Source organism: Meles meles, chromosome 7 (assembly GCF_922984935.1).
Source record: "Meles meles chromosome 7, mMelMel3.1 paternal haplotype, whole genome shotgun sequence".
Taxonomy (NCBI): Eukaryota; Metazoa; Chordata; class Mammalia; order Carnivora; family Mustelidae; genus Meles; species Meles meles.
The window spans coordinates 125314118-125332205 of NC_060072.1; the positions used below are offsets into that span (position 1 = coordinate 125314118).

The 18088-nt window shown below is 49.6% G+C and overlaps 1 protein-coding gene across 1 annotated transcript in view; it reads right to left on the bottom strand.

Moving 5' to 3' along the window:
- Positions 1-18088, bottom strand: part of FAM171A1 (family with sequence similarity 171 member A1) — a 130202-nt gene that overhangs the window by 34890 nt on the left and 77224 nt on the right. The window contains exons 3-4 of the mRNA XM_046013666.1: positions 16148-16240; positions 22-180 (exon numbers count right to left, since the gene is read on the bottom strand). Coding sequence (XP_045869622.1) covers positions 22-180; positions 16148-16240 — 252 coding nt within the window. The remainder of the gene's footprint in view (positions 1-21; positions 181-16147; positions 16241-18088) is intronic.

Consider the following 18088-nt stretch of genomic DNA (forward strand, 5'->3'; position numbering starts at 1 on the left):
AAGAGAACGGATTCCAATTACCTGTTCCGTTTCCATCCAGTCCTCGCAAATAAGGAAAACTGTCCACCTCGGACGGGGAGCTGGCGGCCGTGAGGAAGGCCGTGAGGTCGCTGTAGCTGGTGTTCTCAGGCAGCCGTAGAGCTCTCCTCTGGAAGTGAACTCGGGGCTGTGGCCGGGCACCTGCAGAAATGAACTTCTGAGTTACCTCCCAGAGGAGCAGTAAATCTCAGGCAACCAGGAAGCGCTTCTCACGCAGCGCGCCTCCCCCGCCCTCCCCCTGGTCCCGCATCTCCGCCCCTCCCCTACTGGCGCAGGGCACAGAGATGTGACAACATGCTATTATGGGCCTAGAAATAATAGCCCATTGTCACGTTTGTTTTGACACAGGATGTTATTTAGGTTTTTAACAAAAAAGCTTTCCAAGTCCTATTTGTGAGCGAGCTTTTCACTGCCCAGCATTTGCCCGTGGAGGGGGGCAACATTTTAGGAAAGGAAGTCCACACGGGTGAAAGGAACAGATGACGGGTTCATCTCTTTACGTCAACAAAGCAAGCGATACCCTTTGAGACTGTTACAAACACCTCCTCAATCTGGTAAAATCTGCTTTACCTCCACAGACTGAGTGGAAGCAGAACAAGGGAACTCCATGGGCAGCCCGGACAAGAATTGCAAACAAGAGCCCAACAGTAACCAACGCTTTTGCTTCGGCAGAGGCTGCCATGTGGCATCCGGTCTTTGGGGGTGGGGGGCACCCTATTCATCGCCCATTATGTTGCCTCTTTGAGGAGGCGGCTCTTGAAAGGAGGTGGAAATGCTCCTGTCGCTGCCCGCAGCTCCTCTGTGCAGAAGGACGGGCGGGGCCCCTGCAGACGGTTCCCCGTGGAGACATCGTCTGCGGCGTGTGCTCCAGATGTTGTTTTGACTGCAGAACCCGAACCTGTTTTTCCCTAATGCTATGGCGACAGTCACAAGACGTCAAGGTGCTAAGTCGCTTTGCGCAAAACCAGCAAAAACATCCTGAAGACACAGATTAATAGAAGTGGAAGTTGTGGTAGCACTTACACACTTCTGTGGATTAGAAGAGCCGTTCCTCAAAAGCAATGATCCGCCCCTCGCTGGTCACATCCTGCCCCGGGGCCTGCGGTTTCTCCTGCGGTCGATTGGGGGCTCCCTGGCCCAGGTCTGGGGCTGTCTGAGCCCATGGTCTTTATGCCTACCTACCCCAGGGTTCCTTTTAACCCTGATCAGAAAGTTTCAAACGGGGAATAAACTTATCCAAAAGGGTTCTAGCAGAAGGGCATTTCAGAGCTCAAAGATATCAGAGAGTCCACATTTTTTTTCTTTTTTTAAAGATTTTATTTGACAGAGACTGCAAGAGAGGGGACACAAGCAGGGGGAGTGGGAGAGGGAGAAGCAGGCTCCCCACTGAGCAGGGAGTCGGATGCGGGGCTCAATCCCAGGACACTGGGATCAGGTCATGATAAGGCAGACACTTAACAACTGAGCCACCCAGGAGCCCCCAAAGAGGCCACATTTCTCTTCCTACAAGCAAGGCCGCAGGAGCCTGACAGATGTGAAGTCTGGGGTACCTGGAGTGAGTACCACTGAGGTAGCAGAGAATGAGATGCGCCCTAAACCACCTAAAAGTCACCCAAGTTCTCAGATGACCGGTTCTCCACTCCGTGAAGCACAGGCCCCACTTTCAGGCCCCCGGGAACCAGATGCCTGAAGTCATGACTCCTATCTGCCTTCCGTCACCTCCACTGAAACTAACTGGGCAGATACGTACCCCGGTCTCAAACCCCCATGGCATCTCTACCCCCCAAACAACCCACGGCCGTGCACTCGCCTCCAAGTGTCCCTGTTCACTCCCAGCTCTGCTCAGTCTGGTCTTTTCCTTTGATGTCGCAGAAGACTGATGTCTTCCTCCCGTCCCCTCCTCCGTCTGCACAGAGTTTGGATACCTCGCACCCCCCAGGAGTCCCCATGCCGGAGGAGTAGTCTGCTTCTCTGTTCTCTCTGCTGCGCTTGGAGATAGAAAGTCAGAGCCAACCTTTTCTTTTTCACACCCTCACCCCCAACTACATAACATTTCCCCTGCTCCTATCATGTCTGTCAGTTATCGTGACTTTCCGAGAACTTGTTTCCCTTTCTCTACTGTTCTTCAATCTAAACGATGCTGCGGGTGCTCGCCTGGGTTACACACGTGGGGGAAACGAACTTGCTAAATAAGAAGAGAAGAGTGTCTACAGTGTGACAGGGCAGAGGGACTTATCCCCATGAGGGCTGAGGCAGAACAGGGTGGGACACTTGCCCCCTTCCAGGCCTCAGGAAAAGGGCGGCTGCTGACAGGTGAAGGGGGAAATCACACTGACCCCCTCATGGGGACTGGCCTGGAACGTGAAGACCCCACACCCAGCCACTCCTCAGCTCTCCCTCCTTCTCTCCCTCTCTCCTCTCTCTAACAGACATGCAGCCTTCTCTTGTTCTCTGGTATATCATGCATTTCAGTGGGAGATGCAACTCTCTTTCCTCCCCACCCCCGCTCTGCCCTCCCTCAGTTGCCTCCCCTTCCTTTTCTGTGCAGGAGGACTTGGTCACAAGCCAGACATCTGGGGTCTATCTGCTGTGGCTGGCGGGTGGGGGGCAAACAGGGGTGATGCCTGGGGCAGGTTAACTAGCCAGGGACGTGGCCTGTCCAGCTGAATGGACACAAGCTGTGACCGGCATGACACAGATCCCTGTCTGCTGAGGGACCAAACACACCCCCAGACACAGAGCAAACGCAAGACCTCTCTCTGCCTGCTGAAATGACCAAAGAAGCATCTGAGGAGTTAGGGAAGGGTCGAAGCTACTCTAGGCCTCAGTGTAAATGGAACGAAAGTGTCTGTGTGTGGCTGAGGGAGCAGTCATGTCCTCACGCCTGTCTTCCTCTATCAGCATGGCTGGATTTCCGCAGGTCCAGGACGAGGTGTGATTGGCTGGGGCAGGGAGGACCGAGGGGACAAGCCTGGCTACGTCTTTTCTAGATGCCTCTCCTGCACTCCCCACAACAGCGGGTTCTCAGATTTTCTGTTTTTCTTAGACTTGGGGTTCTAACCCCATCCCCAGATGCTCAGCCCCTCTGCTACCAAAACCATTGGGTACTTCAAACTCTCTTTCTTTCCTCTTTTCTTGTGCCTTCTGTCCCTGCTTTCCTCCAGGGTCAACCCAAGCCTCTACCCCAACTTCTGCTTCTGATGCTGCAAGACCTGACCCAGCCAACTCTTCTTGCCTTTGTCAATCATCTTTCTCCGCTGGCTTTTCCTCCACGGCCAACAAACATACCCATTCCTTCCTCATCTAGAAAAATAACACCAAAACAGGACTTCAATGTTGCTGTCCCCTTAAGGGAATGCCTCCTCTCCTTCCACCCAACCCCCAACCATCTGGCTTTTACCCACACCACACACCGCCCTCGGAAATGTCAATGGATGACTGTACAATCTGCAAGCCCGTGACTATTTCTCCGCCATCCTCCTCACTGACCTCTTCACAATGGTCCACACTGTTCACCACCCCCGCCCAGAAACCCCTCCTGCTTGGCGTTCACAGTCCCGCATGCTGCTCGCTCAAGTCAGCCAGCTTTTTCCTCTCCAAGTATGTTTTTTCTCCTCCCACCTCCGGATGAAGCAGTTCCTACGGGGCTGCTTTCAGCTGCCTCCTCTGTTTCTGGGTTCTTACCTTATTGACTGCCCGCCACGGTGGCCTTCCTGTCTGCCCCATGCCTTCCAAGCCCCACGTCTGCATTTCCTCTACCTGGATGCCCCGCAGGCACTCCAACACCATCCCTACTTTCTCTCCCACTTCACCACACCCCCACTCTGTTCAACACCAGCTTTGCTTCCAGGCCGCCATCATTTTCCCCTTCGATTTTTCTGAGCATCTACTCACTGCCTGGACTGGCTCATCTCCTCTCATCGTTTCCAGCAGTATCATCTCCTTTTCTGCCTCCACCCTACCTTACCCCTTGCCTTAACTGTGCTCCAGCCTTTCCCCTCTGCTGCTCTATCTACGGACACACGGACTTTCCTAGAGTCACTCTGGTCACATTCCTTCTCTGCTCAGAGACCTTCAGTGGACCGCCACCACTCAGCAAACAATGATGGTGGGGACAATTCTAGACCAGCACAGACCCAGACTACTACAGTTCCTGTCCTGTAAGTGAGAGGTGTAGTTCAGACGTAAGAACTTACGGATTTTTTTTTTTAAAAGATTTTATTTATTGGAGAGCGAGAACAGGGAGAGGAGCAGAGGGAGAGGGACAGGCAGACTCTGTGCTCAGTGGGGTTCAAGCTCATGACCCTGACATCACGACCCAAGCTGAAACCAAAAGTCAGACGCTTAACCAACTTAGCCACCCAAGTGCCCCCACAAAGTTCTTATACACATACTATTTCACTTAATATTTACAACAACCTTGTGATGAAAGAACTCTCTCCTCTTTATGAGTGAGGAAGCGGAAGCCCAGAAAGGTTGAGTGAATTGTCCACGGTCATTCTGTTAGTAAGAGGCAAAAAGGAATTCTTTCAATCCTAACTTCGGTTTCCCTTCTTGGTACACCATGCCTTCCTCTAACCCTCTGGCCAAGCCCGACTGCACAGCTCTGTGCTTCCACACACACGTTCATGCCTTTCCCCCGTAGTCTCTATCTGCACGTCCTCCAAGATGGGTCTTAACTGCCACCTCTTCTGTGGAGACGTCCTTGATCCCACCTCAACCTCTAAATGCTATTTATAATCTTTCTCCAGCATGGATTTTTTTTAAAAAAAGATTTTATTTGTGAGAGACAGAGCATGAATGGTGGGGAGGGGCAGAGGGAGAGGGAGAGGGAGAGGGAGAAGTAGATTCTCCAGTGAGCAGTGGGCTGGACTGGAGGGGCTTGATCTCAGAACCCTGGGATCAGGACCTGAACTGAAGGCAGATGCTTACTTGACTGGGCCACCCAGGTGCCCCTCCAGCACGGATTTTACTGTGCCCTGAATTAGGTTTATTTAGAAATGTATACATCTCTCTAATCAGAGGCACCATGAGACGAGGTCATGGGTCAGGGGAATCACTCAGCTCTACATTTAAACCTTTCTTCTGCCATCTTCTATTTGAGTGACTCTGGGCTTCAGGTTCTTTATCTTTTTTTTTTTTTTTTTTAATTTGACAAAGATCGTAAGTAGGCAGAGAGGCAGGCAGAGAGAGTGAGAGGGAAGCAGGCTCCCTGCCGAGCAGAGAGCCCCATGCGGGACTCGATCCCAGGACCCTGAGATCATGACCTGAGCCGAAGGCAGCGGCTTAAACCACTGAGCCACCCAGGCGCCCCCAGGTTCTTTATCTTTAAAACAGGTATGGATCACACCTGTCTCGTACTATGGTTTCTGTGATGCTAGATCAGAGCGCACATGTACGGTGCCTAGCGGCGCCTCCGCGTGCAGAACAGGTACAGGATAAACGCGAACTTCCCATCTCCTCTCCCCTTCTGGATGGAAGCTCCTGAAAGCAGGTGTGCTGTACCACACATTGCACCGTGTCCGAGACGGCGCTGGTGCTCAACAAGATTTACAGAACTACATGTAAAGATCAACCATATCCGGCAGCGCACCAAGTCCAAATGCCATGGGTCTCCATTCTGACGAGGTCAGGAGTCGTCAGTCTGGGCCCTATTGACATTTCAGGCCCGGGAGCTGCTGGGAGAGGGGGATGGGGTGCCTGCACACTGAAACACAGCTGACAGCACCCTTGGCTTCCAGCCGCCAGAGGCCAGCAGCAGCTCCGAAGCTGTGACAACCAAAAAAGTCACCAGACACCACTGCCCAAAGTCCCTGGGGGACAAAACTGCCCCAGATGCTCTGAGCATCCTGACAGTGATCCAGACATGCACCCAGAGTCTCCTCCGTGAGGGGCACTGGATATGTGAAGGGGGAAAGGACAAAGAATCCACTGTCCTGGGGCTCAGCGGTACGGAAGGCTTCATGGGCATGGCTTAATCACCACAGTGTTTTAAGTGCCAAAAGAGGAGCTCTATGCGAAAAGGTACGGAGGAAACTTCAAGAGAGCTTCGTGGGTGGCACCCCTGACCATGTCTGGAGGCAGAGTGGGGGTGGGTGGAGGGGAGCGCACACCTGGAAGCAGGGCCAGCGTGTTGAGACAGGGGAGGCTGGGGAGGGTGGGGGACCCCAGGAGCCAGGCGCAGGCTGTGTGGGCCCCGCAGGGGAGGCAGCCTGCAGGGGTGTCGGCCGGGCTCCCGGGATGGGAGGAGAAGATCACATTTGCGCTCACCCAGTTCTGATGGCCGGCGGAGGGGCTGGAGGTGGGCCAAGCAGCTGTCACGAAGGGGTTCATGTGAGAAACGGGTAAAGGCAGTGGCCTTGGGATAGAAACAGAACAGGTAGCTGGAGGCGGACAGGAGGGCAGAGAAGAAAGAGCGGGAAGAGGCTGGAGGGCCAAGGAGCTGACGAGTGGGAAGCGATCCTCCAGGAGGACACCTGAGTCTGCACAGCTCAGCCCAGCCAAGCCCCCCACGGGGCGACCAGGACACGGAAGCAGGCCCCCAGCAGCCACTCGAGCTCCACAAAACTCTGTGAGGGAAATTTCCAGAACAGTGTGAGGCCAAGGAAAACCTTGATGAGCAACCTGCCAGGGCAGACTTCTTCAGTTTGGGAGAGGACAGAAGTGTGAGTGGAACCTGAAGGAGGAAGGGGGGTCATGAAGGCCTTTTCCTGGAATGGCAGGCTGCCGTTCAGGAAGCTGAGGGAGAGGAGGAGGAAAACCATAGGGCCTGAGGAGAAGATAAAGGGCAGAACAACCTTAGAAGAAGGGTCTGGTCGTGGAGGAGGGACCACAGCAGGCACGTCACAAGGCCAGAGAGAAGCCATCAAGTCATCTGTCTCCCCGGTGGCCTCTCCTCTCTGTGAAACGTGGTGAGGTCATTGCTAAGAGTAAGGTCACTGAGGGGAGAAGTGTGGGGTGTGGTGTGGATGAGGTGGGCGGGGCTTCTAGCGGAGCCCTGGGGACTAGAAGTCAGTGCGTGCTACCGGTGCCCCCCCCCTTCGGAGCAGTCAGGCTCAAAGGCATCTTTGTGGTATCTTAATATTATTTATCTAAATTTAATTTAGTTAACATATAGTGTATTATTAGTTTCAGGAGTAGAATTCAGTGACTCATAAGTTGTGTGGAACACCCAGCGCTCGTCACATCACGTGCCCCCCTTAAGGCCCGCCCGTCACACTGTTATGCTACCCCCCCAACTACCCCCCCAGCAACCCTCAGTTTGTTTCCTAGAGTCTCTTATGGTTTGCCTCCCTCTCTGTTTTTATCTTATTTTATTTTCCCTTCCCTTCCCCTATGTTCACCTGTTTTCTTTCTTAAATTCCACATATGAGTGAGATCATATGATATTTGTCTTTCTTAGACAGACTTTATTTTGCTTAATGTAATACCCTCTAGTTCCATCCACATCATTGCTAATGGTAAGATTTCATTCTTTTTGATGGCTGAGTACTATTCCATGGTGTGTGCGCGTGCGTGCGTGTGTGTGCGTGTGTGTGTGTATGTTTGTACACGATATGATACCTTCTTATATATGTTCTCAAATTCGGAGTCAACAAGATGCCCCACTTCTGAGACCCATGAAGTCCTGCTGGATGCTCTAGGAGCCGGAGCTGCCGGCCAACTGCTCAGAATTTACACAAATACCAAACCTACAGAGGAGAAAACAAGTGAGCAGTCTTTTTATTCTTCTAGGAACACTGTCATTTTCCATGTGTTTATTAAGTCCACTTTACCTGGGTATAAACATTTCAAAACAAAAACATCTATTGAAGCATGAAGCATCCAACTAATGAGAACAACGGGCTCCTTCCCCTCTGCCTTTTCATCTCCACCCAGCAGCCTTCCTTCTCTGAAAGCTTTGACTTCGGTGTCACAAAAAACTGAGCAATGGGGCGACATCACCTAAGACCATGCACATAACGTGAGAAGCTTCATTACTGAACTATCATCACGCCACCTACCTTTTCTCAGGAGCGTGTGACACATTGTAACATCTGAGCAACATGCTAAAATTCAAAGACTTATGGTACTTACATTTCTGATCAAGTATGAACTGATTTTTCTCCTCTGAATCCACCAAAAAAAAAAAAATTCACCTATACACGACCAATCTGAGAACAAAAATTTAATATAGCTTTTATAAATTCAGTTTTATATTAATTTTACGGAACAGAACGGCAAAGACCAAAAATTACCTACTAATGGCTTTCCTTTCAACTGGTAAGAAGACATGAAACATGCAGCATTATTATTGTCATGCCTCAACTCTACTGAGACAAGGAAAAACACAAGTAGCAATTATTACACTCATGAGCAAGGACCAGTGAAAAAATTAACAAAATTTCTGGGGCACCTGGGTGGCTCAGTCGGTTAAGTGCTTGACTCTTAAATTCTCAGCTCAGGTCTTGATCTCAGGGTTGTGAGTTCAAGCCAGGCACTGGACTCCACAGGGGATGCCTACTTTAAAAAAATTAAAAAACTAGCAAAAATGTCTGTAATTTTAAAAAGCTGGAATGCAAATGAGATCTTAGGAAGGGAGTGAGGGTTCTGTTTTTGTTATGTACAAACAGGAGGGAGTGAGATTGAACACATTAACTGTAACAAAACCTAACTGAATGATTGATGCTCCTATAACAGGACTGTGCCTCCTGCTCCATAGAGAAAAAGGTCTTCGAGTACTCTTACCATGATGCGTGTGCCTGTGTGTGAGCTGCATTTTTCTTAGAAACCACAAGGAAATAATTGACCAGGGTGTGGGCAATCTCTATAGGAAGTGCAAAAAGCACTTGTTATTAATACTAAACATTTTTTATTTAGGGGCACCTGGGCAGCTCAGTCGGTTGTGTCTGCCCTTGGCTTTGGTCATGATTGGGGTCCTGGGATGGAGCCCCACGTTGGGCTCTCTGTTCTGCAGGGACTCTGCTTCTCCTCCCTCTGTGCTTGTTCTCTCACGCTCTCTCTCTCTCAAACAAGTAAATAAAATCTTCAAAAAAATTTTTTTTGAAGATTTTATTTATCTGTCAGAGAGAGAGAGAGCGTGAGCCTACGAGCGTACAAGCAGGGGGAGCAGCAGGCAGAGGGAGAAGCAGGCTTCCTGCTGAGCAAGGAGCCTGATGCCAGCCTCAGTCCCAGGACCCCAGGATCATAACCTGAGCCTAAGGCAGACGCTTGACTAAGTGAGCCACCCAGGTGCCCCTAAAAAATTTTTTTTTAAATTTATTCAGTCATTCAATGAATTGCTCACTGATTACCTATCATAAGGCAGGTATACGGCCAGGCCCTGGGAAGGTTTTAAGATGAACAGGATATACTTTTTACCTTCAGATTTTGAAAACTGTTCGGTGGAGAGATAAGGTATACTACCAAATAAGGGAAAGGGAGTTATCAGAAAAAGATACAGAACCCCCAGCTGGAGGGTTGTTTTAATCCACTCTTCTGTTACTGATAAGGACGCGCGGAGACTCTCAGGGAGATAGGGATGGGTCAGAACACAAGGATGGGAGCCGGAGGGCACGGAAGCTGCAGGAGCACCTTGTTCTGTGCTCGCAGCAGCTCAGCGCAACACAGCGCAGATTTCACTCCCACACAGTATCATCAACAGAACTCTGCTTATCCCCAGTCTGCTTCTCTCCATCCTGCTACCAACCGGCTTCCTTTTCCTACTCATACTTTTCTAACCTGGGCTTCTGGGTGGCCGGGCATGATCACAGACACTCTATAACTCACAACCACTGTACTGAGATTCTCACCTCTTCTGGGTTCTTAGCTCAATCCCAGTAAAAGGAAGAGAAAGAACTGATGGCTCCAGGTTTTCTCTCCCAGCCCCTGGCTGTACCGTGGACTGGCTACCGCTGACTCAAAGACTAGAGGCCAAGTACACCCGTTGTGGGCTACTGCATGGTCCGCAAGGAGACTGACCAGGGCCTGAATCATTGCATACAGCCCGTGGCAATACAAGTGGGCAACACTGGGCAGCAGAAACAAGGCAAGTGTGTGCAAGCACAGGAACATCACAGAAATCACTCAGGGTATCAGGCCCGGAGCACTGGAACACTAAGTCATGGAGCTCAAGAAGGGGAGATGAAGGTCAAACACAATACATGGGGAGAAGGTGCCTGATTACCCAGGGCACATGACGCGATTTTGAGATCCTTCAAGAAGCCCCTCAGAGTCACCAGAGGAGACAATGAAGTCTCAGGGCTGGCGGGTGACAGGGAAGGGCTGAGCAGGCAGTGATGAGGAGGTCTGGCAGCCACAGTGGGATAAAGTGGGGCCACGGCAGGGCGCCTGGGTGGCTCAGTGGGTTAAAGCCTCTGCCTTTGACTCAGGTCATGATCCCAAGGTCCTGGGATCGAGCGCCACGTCGGGCTCAGAGCCTGCTTCCTCCTCTCTCTCCCTGCCTGCCTCTCTGCCTACTTGTGATCTCTGTCAAATAAATAAATAAAAATCTTAAAAAAAAAAAAAAGTGGGGCCACGGCAATGGACCTTGTGGGCTACAGTGTGAGCCCTTGTCACAAACACCTTGCTAAGGTTAGTGCCACCCCCAGGGAGAGGGGGACTGAGAGGGGGTCGCACATGTGGGAATGGAAGTCAAAGGTGCCTGGGAAGGAGGAGAGGAGAGTCTGCCATGGGAACTGGGACCAGGAAGTATGCGTGGAGGGGGCCGGGCTGCAGAAAGCCTGCCCTCGGGAAACCACACGTACCAATACCGCACTCTGTGCACCTTCTTACCGACCCTCACCTTCCAGGTAACCGCACACCAATGGAGGCTCAGGGCCGGGGGGGCTGTCCAGCCCTGAGTGTAAGCATTTGGGATTTTATTCCAAGTGTAACGGGAAAACCGCTGAACAGTGGAAGCAAGTGGGACTTGATCGCTGTAACTGTGTGAGGACTAGAGAATGGGCTGGCGAGGGTGGGAACGAGATAGCCAATTCAAAAACTACTGAGGCTCTCCTGGGGGGGGATGGGGCCTTGGATCTGTATGGTGGCTACCCAGATGGAGAGAAGCAGCTCTCCCAGGGAGCCAGCTGTGAGGACAGAAGGGTCGGGGATAGTTCCTAGGCTTTGACTCGACCCCTGAGGTGCCCTCTACTGAGATGGAGAGGAGAACACAGCCAGACTTCTGTGATGCCAGAGATGCCTATTAGACACCCGAGTGGAGATGGCAAGAAGCAGCCAGCAGGGGGCCTCCCTCACGGGGAGTCCGGGACGGAGGTGGGGGAGTCCGGGACAGAGGTGAGAGACTGCGAGTTCTGTGTCTGGGGAGCTTAAAACAGGGGCCCATGAGATCTTCTGGCGAGAGACCTGGAAAGAAGCAATATTGGCCCAGGATAGTCACTGAAGTGTCCAGAGAAGTGACCAAGAGGAGAAAGAAAATCAAGGCATGATGTTATGTAAGTGAAGAGAGGAAAGTCTCAGGAAAAGAGTGACCAGTCACCTCTGTGGGATGCTGTGGAGATGTCCAGGGAGATGTGGAGAGAGACGTCCTTGGGTTTGGCTGCAGGGGCTTGTAAGAGACTCGGAGAAAGCAGTCTGTACAGAGTGCTAAGGAAGGAGAGTGCCTTGCAGTGCGTGCACTGGGAAAGACAGGCAAGGAGGCAGGAAAGAAAGGCGTGCAGACGTCCTTCCAAAAGGACGCAGAAACACAGGGCAGTGGCTAGAGCCAGGATGGTGGTGGAACCATATTTGTCCATTCCAGCATGGGGGAAAATGGTGGGGTGGAGCGAAGGGGAAACACTTAAACCCCTGTGGAAGAGAAGAATGGGAGGCAGAGCACAAACGGGGACGGGCATGTGCTGGGACAGGGACACTGCCTTCAAGGCAACAAGGAGCAGTGGGCAGGTCCGTGGATTTGCCAGTGGGCAGGTAAAGTTCTCAGTTTCTCCGTTAAGTACTAGAGACATCCTGAGCTGAGAGCAAGGATTTGCCTGTGGCTGTACACACAGGAAGTCAGGAGCTTGAGAAGAGGGTGTCGAAGTCATCTTGGAGACTCAGAAAACAAATGACTAGGAAGTGGCCCCCGTCTTGCAGGGCTGATGCCCATCCAGAGTCTGTGGTCATCACCAGCTGCACAACCCGTTGCTGCCAATCTGAGGTTCCATCTAGCCACGTGTGGCTGGGCTGGGGTGGCCAGATGTGCCTCAGGTCACCAAGGGTCACAAGCTACTGAGTCAGACAAACATGGCAGAAGGAGAGGGGACCAACACTGCTGGCGGGGCGGGGTGGGGAGGGTTGCGGTGCATCTGCAAGGGGGCAATTCCAATGAAGGGCCCTGCATGTAGGCTGGGGAGGGAGGCAACCCTGTTGGCGAGGACTTGGTGGGTCATGGCTCTGGAGCCCTCAGTGGTGTGTCAGCTGTTGTCACAGGGTGAGAGAAGGCAACTTGGCAGCTGAGCTTGGAGGTGGTGCATTTGTTGGAATGATGAGGCCTAAGGCATGATGCAGAAGAGGGTGACCAAGGAGGGTAGAAAGGCCCCGGGAGTGGAACAGCAGCCAGGGTATCGGGTGGGCGTCATCCACATGTACACCAACATTCCCAAGAAGCAATTTCAGGAGCTTTGTGAACCTGCGAGCTGGGAGCTAACAGCACGAGTCCAGGAGGAAAGCAGGCCAAGACCCCGGTGGTGAGCGGTCCAGCCAGCCTCCGAGGAGCCGCAGGGAGGAAAGGAGGAAAGAGGCAAGTCATGTGAGCTCAGCCCCCACCTGAGAAGGCTGCAGGGAAGGCTGTGTGCATTCAGGGACATTTCAGACCAGGGAGCGGGGCGGTGCTCAGAGAAGAGGTGGAAGAGAGTTGCTACAGCCATACTGGTGCTCAGAGGATACTGGGTGAGGGCTGGGGCAGGCAGGGCTGGGGCAGGCAGGGGTGAGGGAGGTTCTGCTAGGGCTCTACTAGCCAATGTCCCTTTCTACTCGGTATCCTGCAGCCTGGCTCCTCTCCATTTATGGAGGCCTACAGGCACGTCCACACTGCAGAAGCCCAGCTGCCCAGCTACTTGAGACCTTCCTACTACAGGGTATGCTGGTGGACCAACAGCTCGGGGAAAGAATGGGCAATTCAGAGAAAGCAGAAGAAAACTGGAACAAAGAATGACAACAGCTGGTTAAGAGAGGAGATGAGGACTAACTCTGAGGAAAAGGTGAGGGAAGGACCAGTGAAGAGGAATACTTAGAACGCTGTGAAACATAGCGGAGGTGGTCAATTTTTCACTTATTATTTATTTATTTTTAAGAGATTTATTTAGTTTATTTATTTGAGAGAGAGCGAGCACAGGCGTGTGCACGAGCGGGAGGAGGGGCAGAGAGAGAGGGAGAAGCAGATTCCCTGTTGAACAAGGAGCCCGGCATGGGGCTCAATCCCAGGACCCCTGAGCCAAAGGCAGACACCCAACCGACTGAGCCACCCAGGTGCCCCAAGGTCAGTTTTTTAAATTAAAAAATCAAAACATTCAAGGCTGTGAAAGAAAATAACGGGTCTTAAAGCATACCTAAAAAGAAAATCTACAGCTGCTGTGACCTGTAGGTCGCACTTCCTGTTTTATTGCTCTGTGCCTGTCCCCCACCACGTGGACACACAGCACAGCCCTGAGAGAATCAGTAGGGTTCCAACCAGGCTGGGTCTGACTTGCTCTCAGGCTGCATGGGCTCCTCTCCTCAGGAAATGCAAAGTAGGTCTCAAATTCCAATGCTACAAGGAGTCTGGTCCAGGGGATTTGTAGTTTTCACTTGCTATTTGAAGAGCTGCAGTCAGCTCTAAATTGTTCTCTGAATAGCCTAACTTATGCCATGACATAATGGGTGGGCATAGTCTGCCTGTATCAGATAGGCCATTCATTACAACCATCTGACTCTATCCTTTTCCACTGGGTTAAATTCCGATAGAGATCAAAATTCTGAAAAAGATCATTTTGGTATTTAACAGAATTTAGTCCAGTCAAAAATGAGAGCAAGACACTTTAGATTCTTCTCTTTTTAAATTTTTTTTTAAGATTTTTTTTTAAAATTATTATTTGACAGAGAGAGAGGGATCACAAGTAGGCAGAGAGGCAGGCAGTGGTCGGGGGAAACAGGCTCCCCACTGAGCAGAGAGCCTGATGCGGGGCTCGATCCCAGGACCCTGAGACCATGACCTGAGCTGAAGGCAGAGGCCCAACCCACTGAACCACCCAGGCGCCCCTGAAGATTCTTCTCTTAGTGAGGAACATGAGAAGGAAGTATGATTGTTCCCTCATTTCAAGAAAACCATCGTCACACTCCCAGGTTCACTGAGCATTTATTTAGAAGAGCCAAGACCTGAAAGCACCTAAGTGTCCATCAATGGATAAATGGATACAGAAACTGTGATCTACAATGGAATATTATTAAAATAGCCACAAGAAAGAAGGAAATCCTGCCATTTGTGACAACACAGTTGAACCTAGAGGACATTACGTTAAGTGAAATAAGCCAGACAGAGAAAGACAGATACTGCATGATCTCACTTATATGTAGAATCTTAAAAAATCTGAACTCATAGAAACAGAACAGACTGGTGGTTGCCGGGGCGGGGTGGGGGGGTGGGGGGGAAATGGTTGAAGCTGCTCAAAAAGCACAAACTTCCAGCTACAAGATAAATAAGTCCTGGGGATGTAATGTATAGCACGGTGACTGTATAGCACGGCGACTACAGCTAGTTTTGTATTGTATCTTTGAAAGTTACTAAGAGAGTAGGTCTTTTTTTTTTTTTTAAAGATTTTATTTATTTATTTGACAGAGAGATCACAAGTAGGCAGAGAGGCAGACAGAGAGAGAGGAAAGGAAGCAGGCTCTCTGCTGGGCAGAGAGCCCGATGTGGGGCTCGATCCCAGGACCCTGGGATCATGACCTGAGCCGAAGACAGAGGCTTTAACCCACTGAGCCACCCAGGTTCCCCAAGAGAGTAGGTCTTGAAAGTTCTCATTAAAAGAAGAAAAATTTGTAGCTATGTGGGGTGAAGGATATTACCTAGCCTTACTGTTATCATTTTGCAATATACACATATATCCAATCATTATGTTGTAGGCCTAAAAGAGATACAATGTTATATGGTAATTATAGTGGCTGCCTGTTCAGTTCCCCACAGCCACTCAGCAAAAAAAGGAATGAATAAGTTCTCTTCATTTGCAAATGGCACATGAATGTGGTTAGGTAGAGAATGACTCTTATCAAATTTGTATTAAAATGAAGTAAATAAAAAAATTAATCTGATGGAACATTATTAAAAGCCTGGAAAGATCACTCTCTGGCATGTGATTTAGATGAAAGAAACTGATCTCGGCACAAATACGTTTGACATAAGTGTTATTCCCAATTCTAACCTACCATTTCTAAGCCACATTTGACATAAGTGTTATTCTAAACCACGTATTAAAGGGAGATCCCTTAAGCTTTTATACTAGTGTCTCTGCAAGAGAAGTTAGAAGGTGTGAGGTCACATTTACACAATCACTGCATGTCAGATGAGTTAAGAAAATGAGAGACAAGAGAGAGAAAAAGACCACACTTGAAAGCTTATGAACCTTCTCTCTTTTTTTTTAAGGGGGTGGTTGGATTTTGTTTTATTGTATTAAAAAACACATAGCATTAAATTCACCATCTTAATCATTTTTAAATGCACAGTATAGTAGCGTTAAGTGCGTTATTGTGCAACACATCTCTAGATCCTTCTGGTTGTACAAGACTGAAACTTGACCCCCTCGAATACTTACGAACCTTTGCTCATGAGGCTCAGGTGGGGTCTTGGGCTCTAAACCCACGAGGTGAAAATCCTCGACTTTGGAGAAGACAGAGATACAATATGGACAGAGTAGCGGGGTCCCTTCTTTTCTCCCACACACTTAAAGGCTGGCACTAAAGAAACAAGATCGCAGCCAGCAGAGAGTTTAACCAAGAATTCAAGTGTGTTTGTGTACTCACATGGACAACACACATTGTGTCCAGCTCTGGGTAAATTCACTGCCATCACCATCTGACAAGAAGCTGTCTTTCGTAAGCTCTTACAAGTTGGCCCAAAAGTTACTGTCGCTTCTCTTTCTTTTCATATTCAACATACCTTGGAATCCTGACACTATCTGGACAACATCTTCATACACCATTAGAGTGGCGGATCGTTCTGGAAGCAGGCCCAGGCTCAGTGAAGAAAATACTGCAGAAACAAAAACGGACATGAGGGAATTCTGAAATTTAAATCAAAATGCCCACTCTAATATTGGGGGTACACTGCATTCTTTGTATTGTCTGATTTCAAATCAACAATACTGATTTTTAGTATTGTGATGTAATAAGATATATATTATTTGGCATCTGCCCCTGGTTCCTGACACAGAGCTCCTAATTCCCTTATAATTTTCTGGGCAGTAGGAGGATCTTTTGTTCTAATGAGGCAACCCTGGGGGGGGGCCGCTGAATGGAGGCTGGTCACCAGAAAAGCTGTAATTCGAAGCTTGTAACTTTCAGCCCCGCCCCTTCCACCTCCAGGGATCGGAGAGGGGTTAGAGATTAAATTCAGAATCAATCATGCCTACATGAGGAAACCTCCGTGAAAATTCCAGAAGTACAGGGTTTGGGGAGTTTCCAGGTTGGTGAATGCATCTATGTGCCAGAAGGGTGGGACACCTCAACTCCACGGGGACAGAAGCTGCCGTGTTCAAGACCCTTCCAGACCTCATCTGTGCATCTCCTCCTCTGACTGTTGATCTGTATCCTTTTTGATATTCCTTAGAATAAGTTGGCAAATGTAAATAAGTGTGTCCCTGAGTTCTGTGAGCCAGCATAGCAAATTACTGAACCTGAGAAGGGGTCACAGGCACCCCTGATTTGGAACCAGTTGCCAGGAGAACAGGCGACATGCTGAGAGCTGTGTATGAGTGGGGGGCAGTTTCGTGGTACTGAGCCTTTCACCTGGGGGTCCGCATTAACTCTGGGTACTGTAAGAATTGAACTGAACTGCAGGATACCCACTTGGTGTCCAGAGAGTCGGAGAATTGGTTGGATTGAGAGAAAGTCCCATTCATTTGGTGTTAGTGTTGTGAATGGAGGGAAAGGAAACATTTTTCGTTTAAGTCTGATTAGGACGACTTTCAAGAAGCTACGAGAATGCTACAATCTCTCATAGAACAACTGCTTATGCTACAACAGTTGACTAGCTTTTATTTGCTACAAGTTTTTAGCAAAGTATCTGAGTCTCTTCACATTAGGAATATGCTACATATTATATGAATGTAAAAAATATAAAGTGAGACATTAATGTTTAAAAAGACTTCAAAGGGCACCTGGGTGGCTCCGTGGGTTAAAGCCTCTGCCTTCGGCTCAGGTCATGATCTCAGGGTCCTGGGATCGAGCCCCACATTGGGATCTCAGCTCAGCACGGAGCCTGTTTCCCCCTTTCTCTCTCTACCTGCCTCTCTGTCTACTTGTGATCTCTGTCTGTCAAATGAATAAATAAAATCTTTAAAAAAAAAGCCTTTAAAAAAATATGTGCTCAGATTAACAAACTACACGTGACAGAACACGCCCCCTTATTCTGGAAACTAACCAGATGAAAGCACTTGTGCTCTTTTTAAAATTCTGGCTTAAGCACCTAGACTTTTAGCTAAAAAATTCACAAAGCCTACACGTTTTCTGGGTAGAACCTGAAGCCAGGAGAAAACAAATACATGTATTATGGAAATATAATACTCATTAAGGTCACTGAACCCTTAGTAACATATCAGACATTATTCTAAGGGCTTTAAATTTGGTAATTTATTTAAATCTCAAAACAGCTCTAGGGTGGTACCTGGGTGGCTCAGTCGGCTAAGCCTCCAGCGCTTGGTTTGGGCTCAGGTCATGATCTCAGGGTCGTGGAATCAAACTCCCTACTGGGCTCCGTGCTAAGCAGGGAGTCTGCTTGAGATTCTTCCTCTCCCCTCCCTCTGCTGCCCCCCGCCCCCCTCTCACGCTCTCTCAAATAAACAACTCTTTAAAAAAAACCCAACTCTTGTGAAATCCGTAT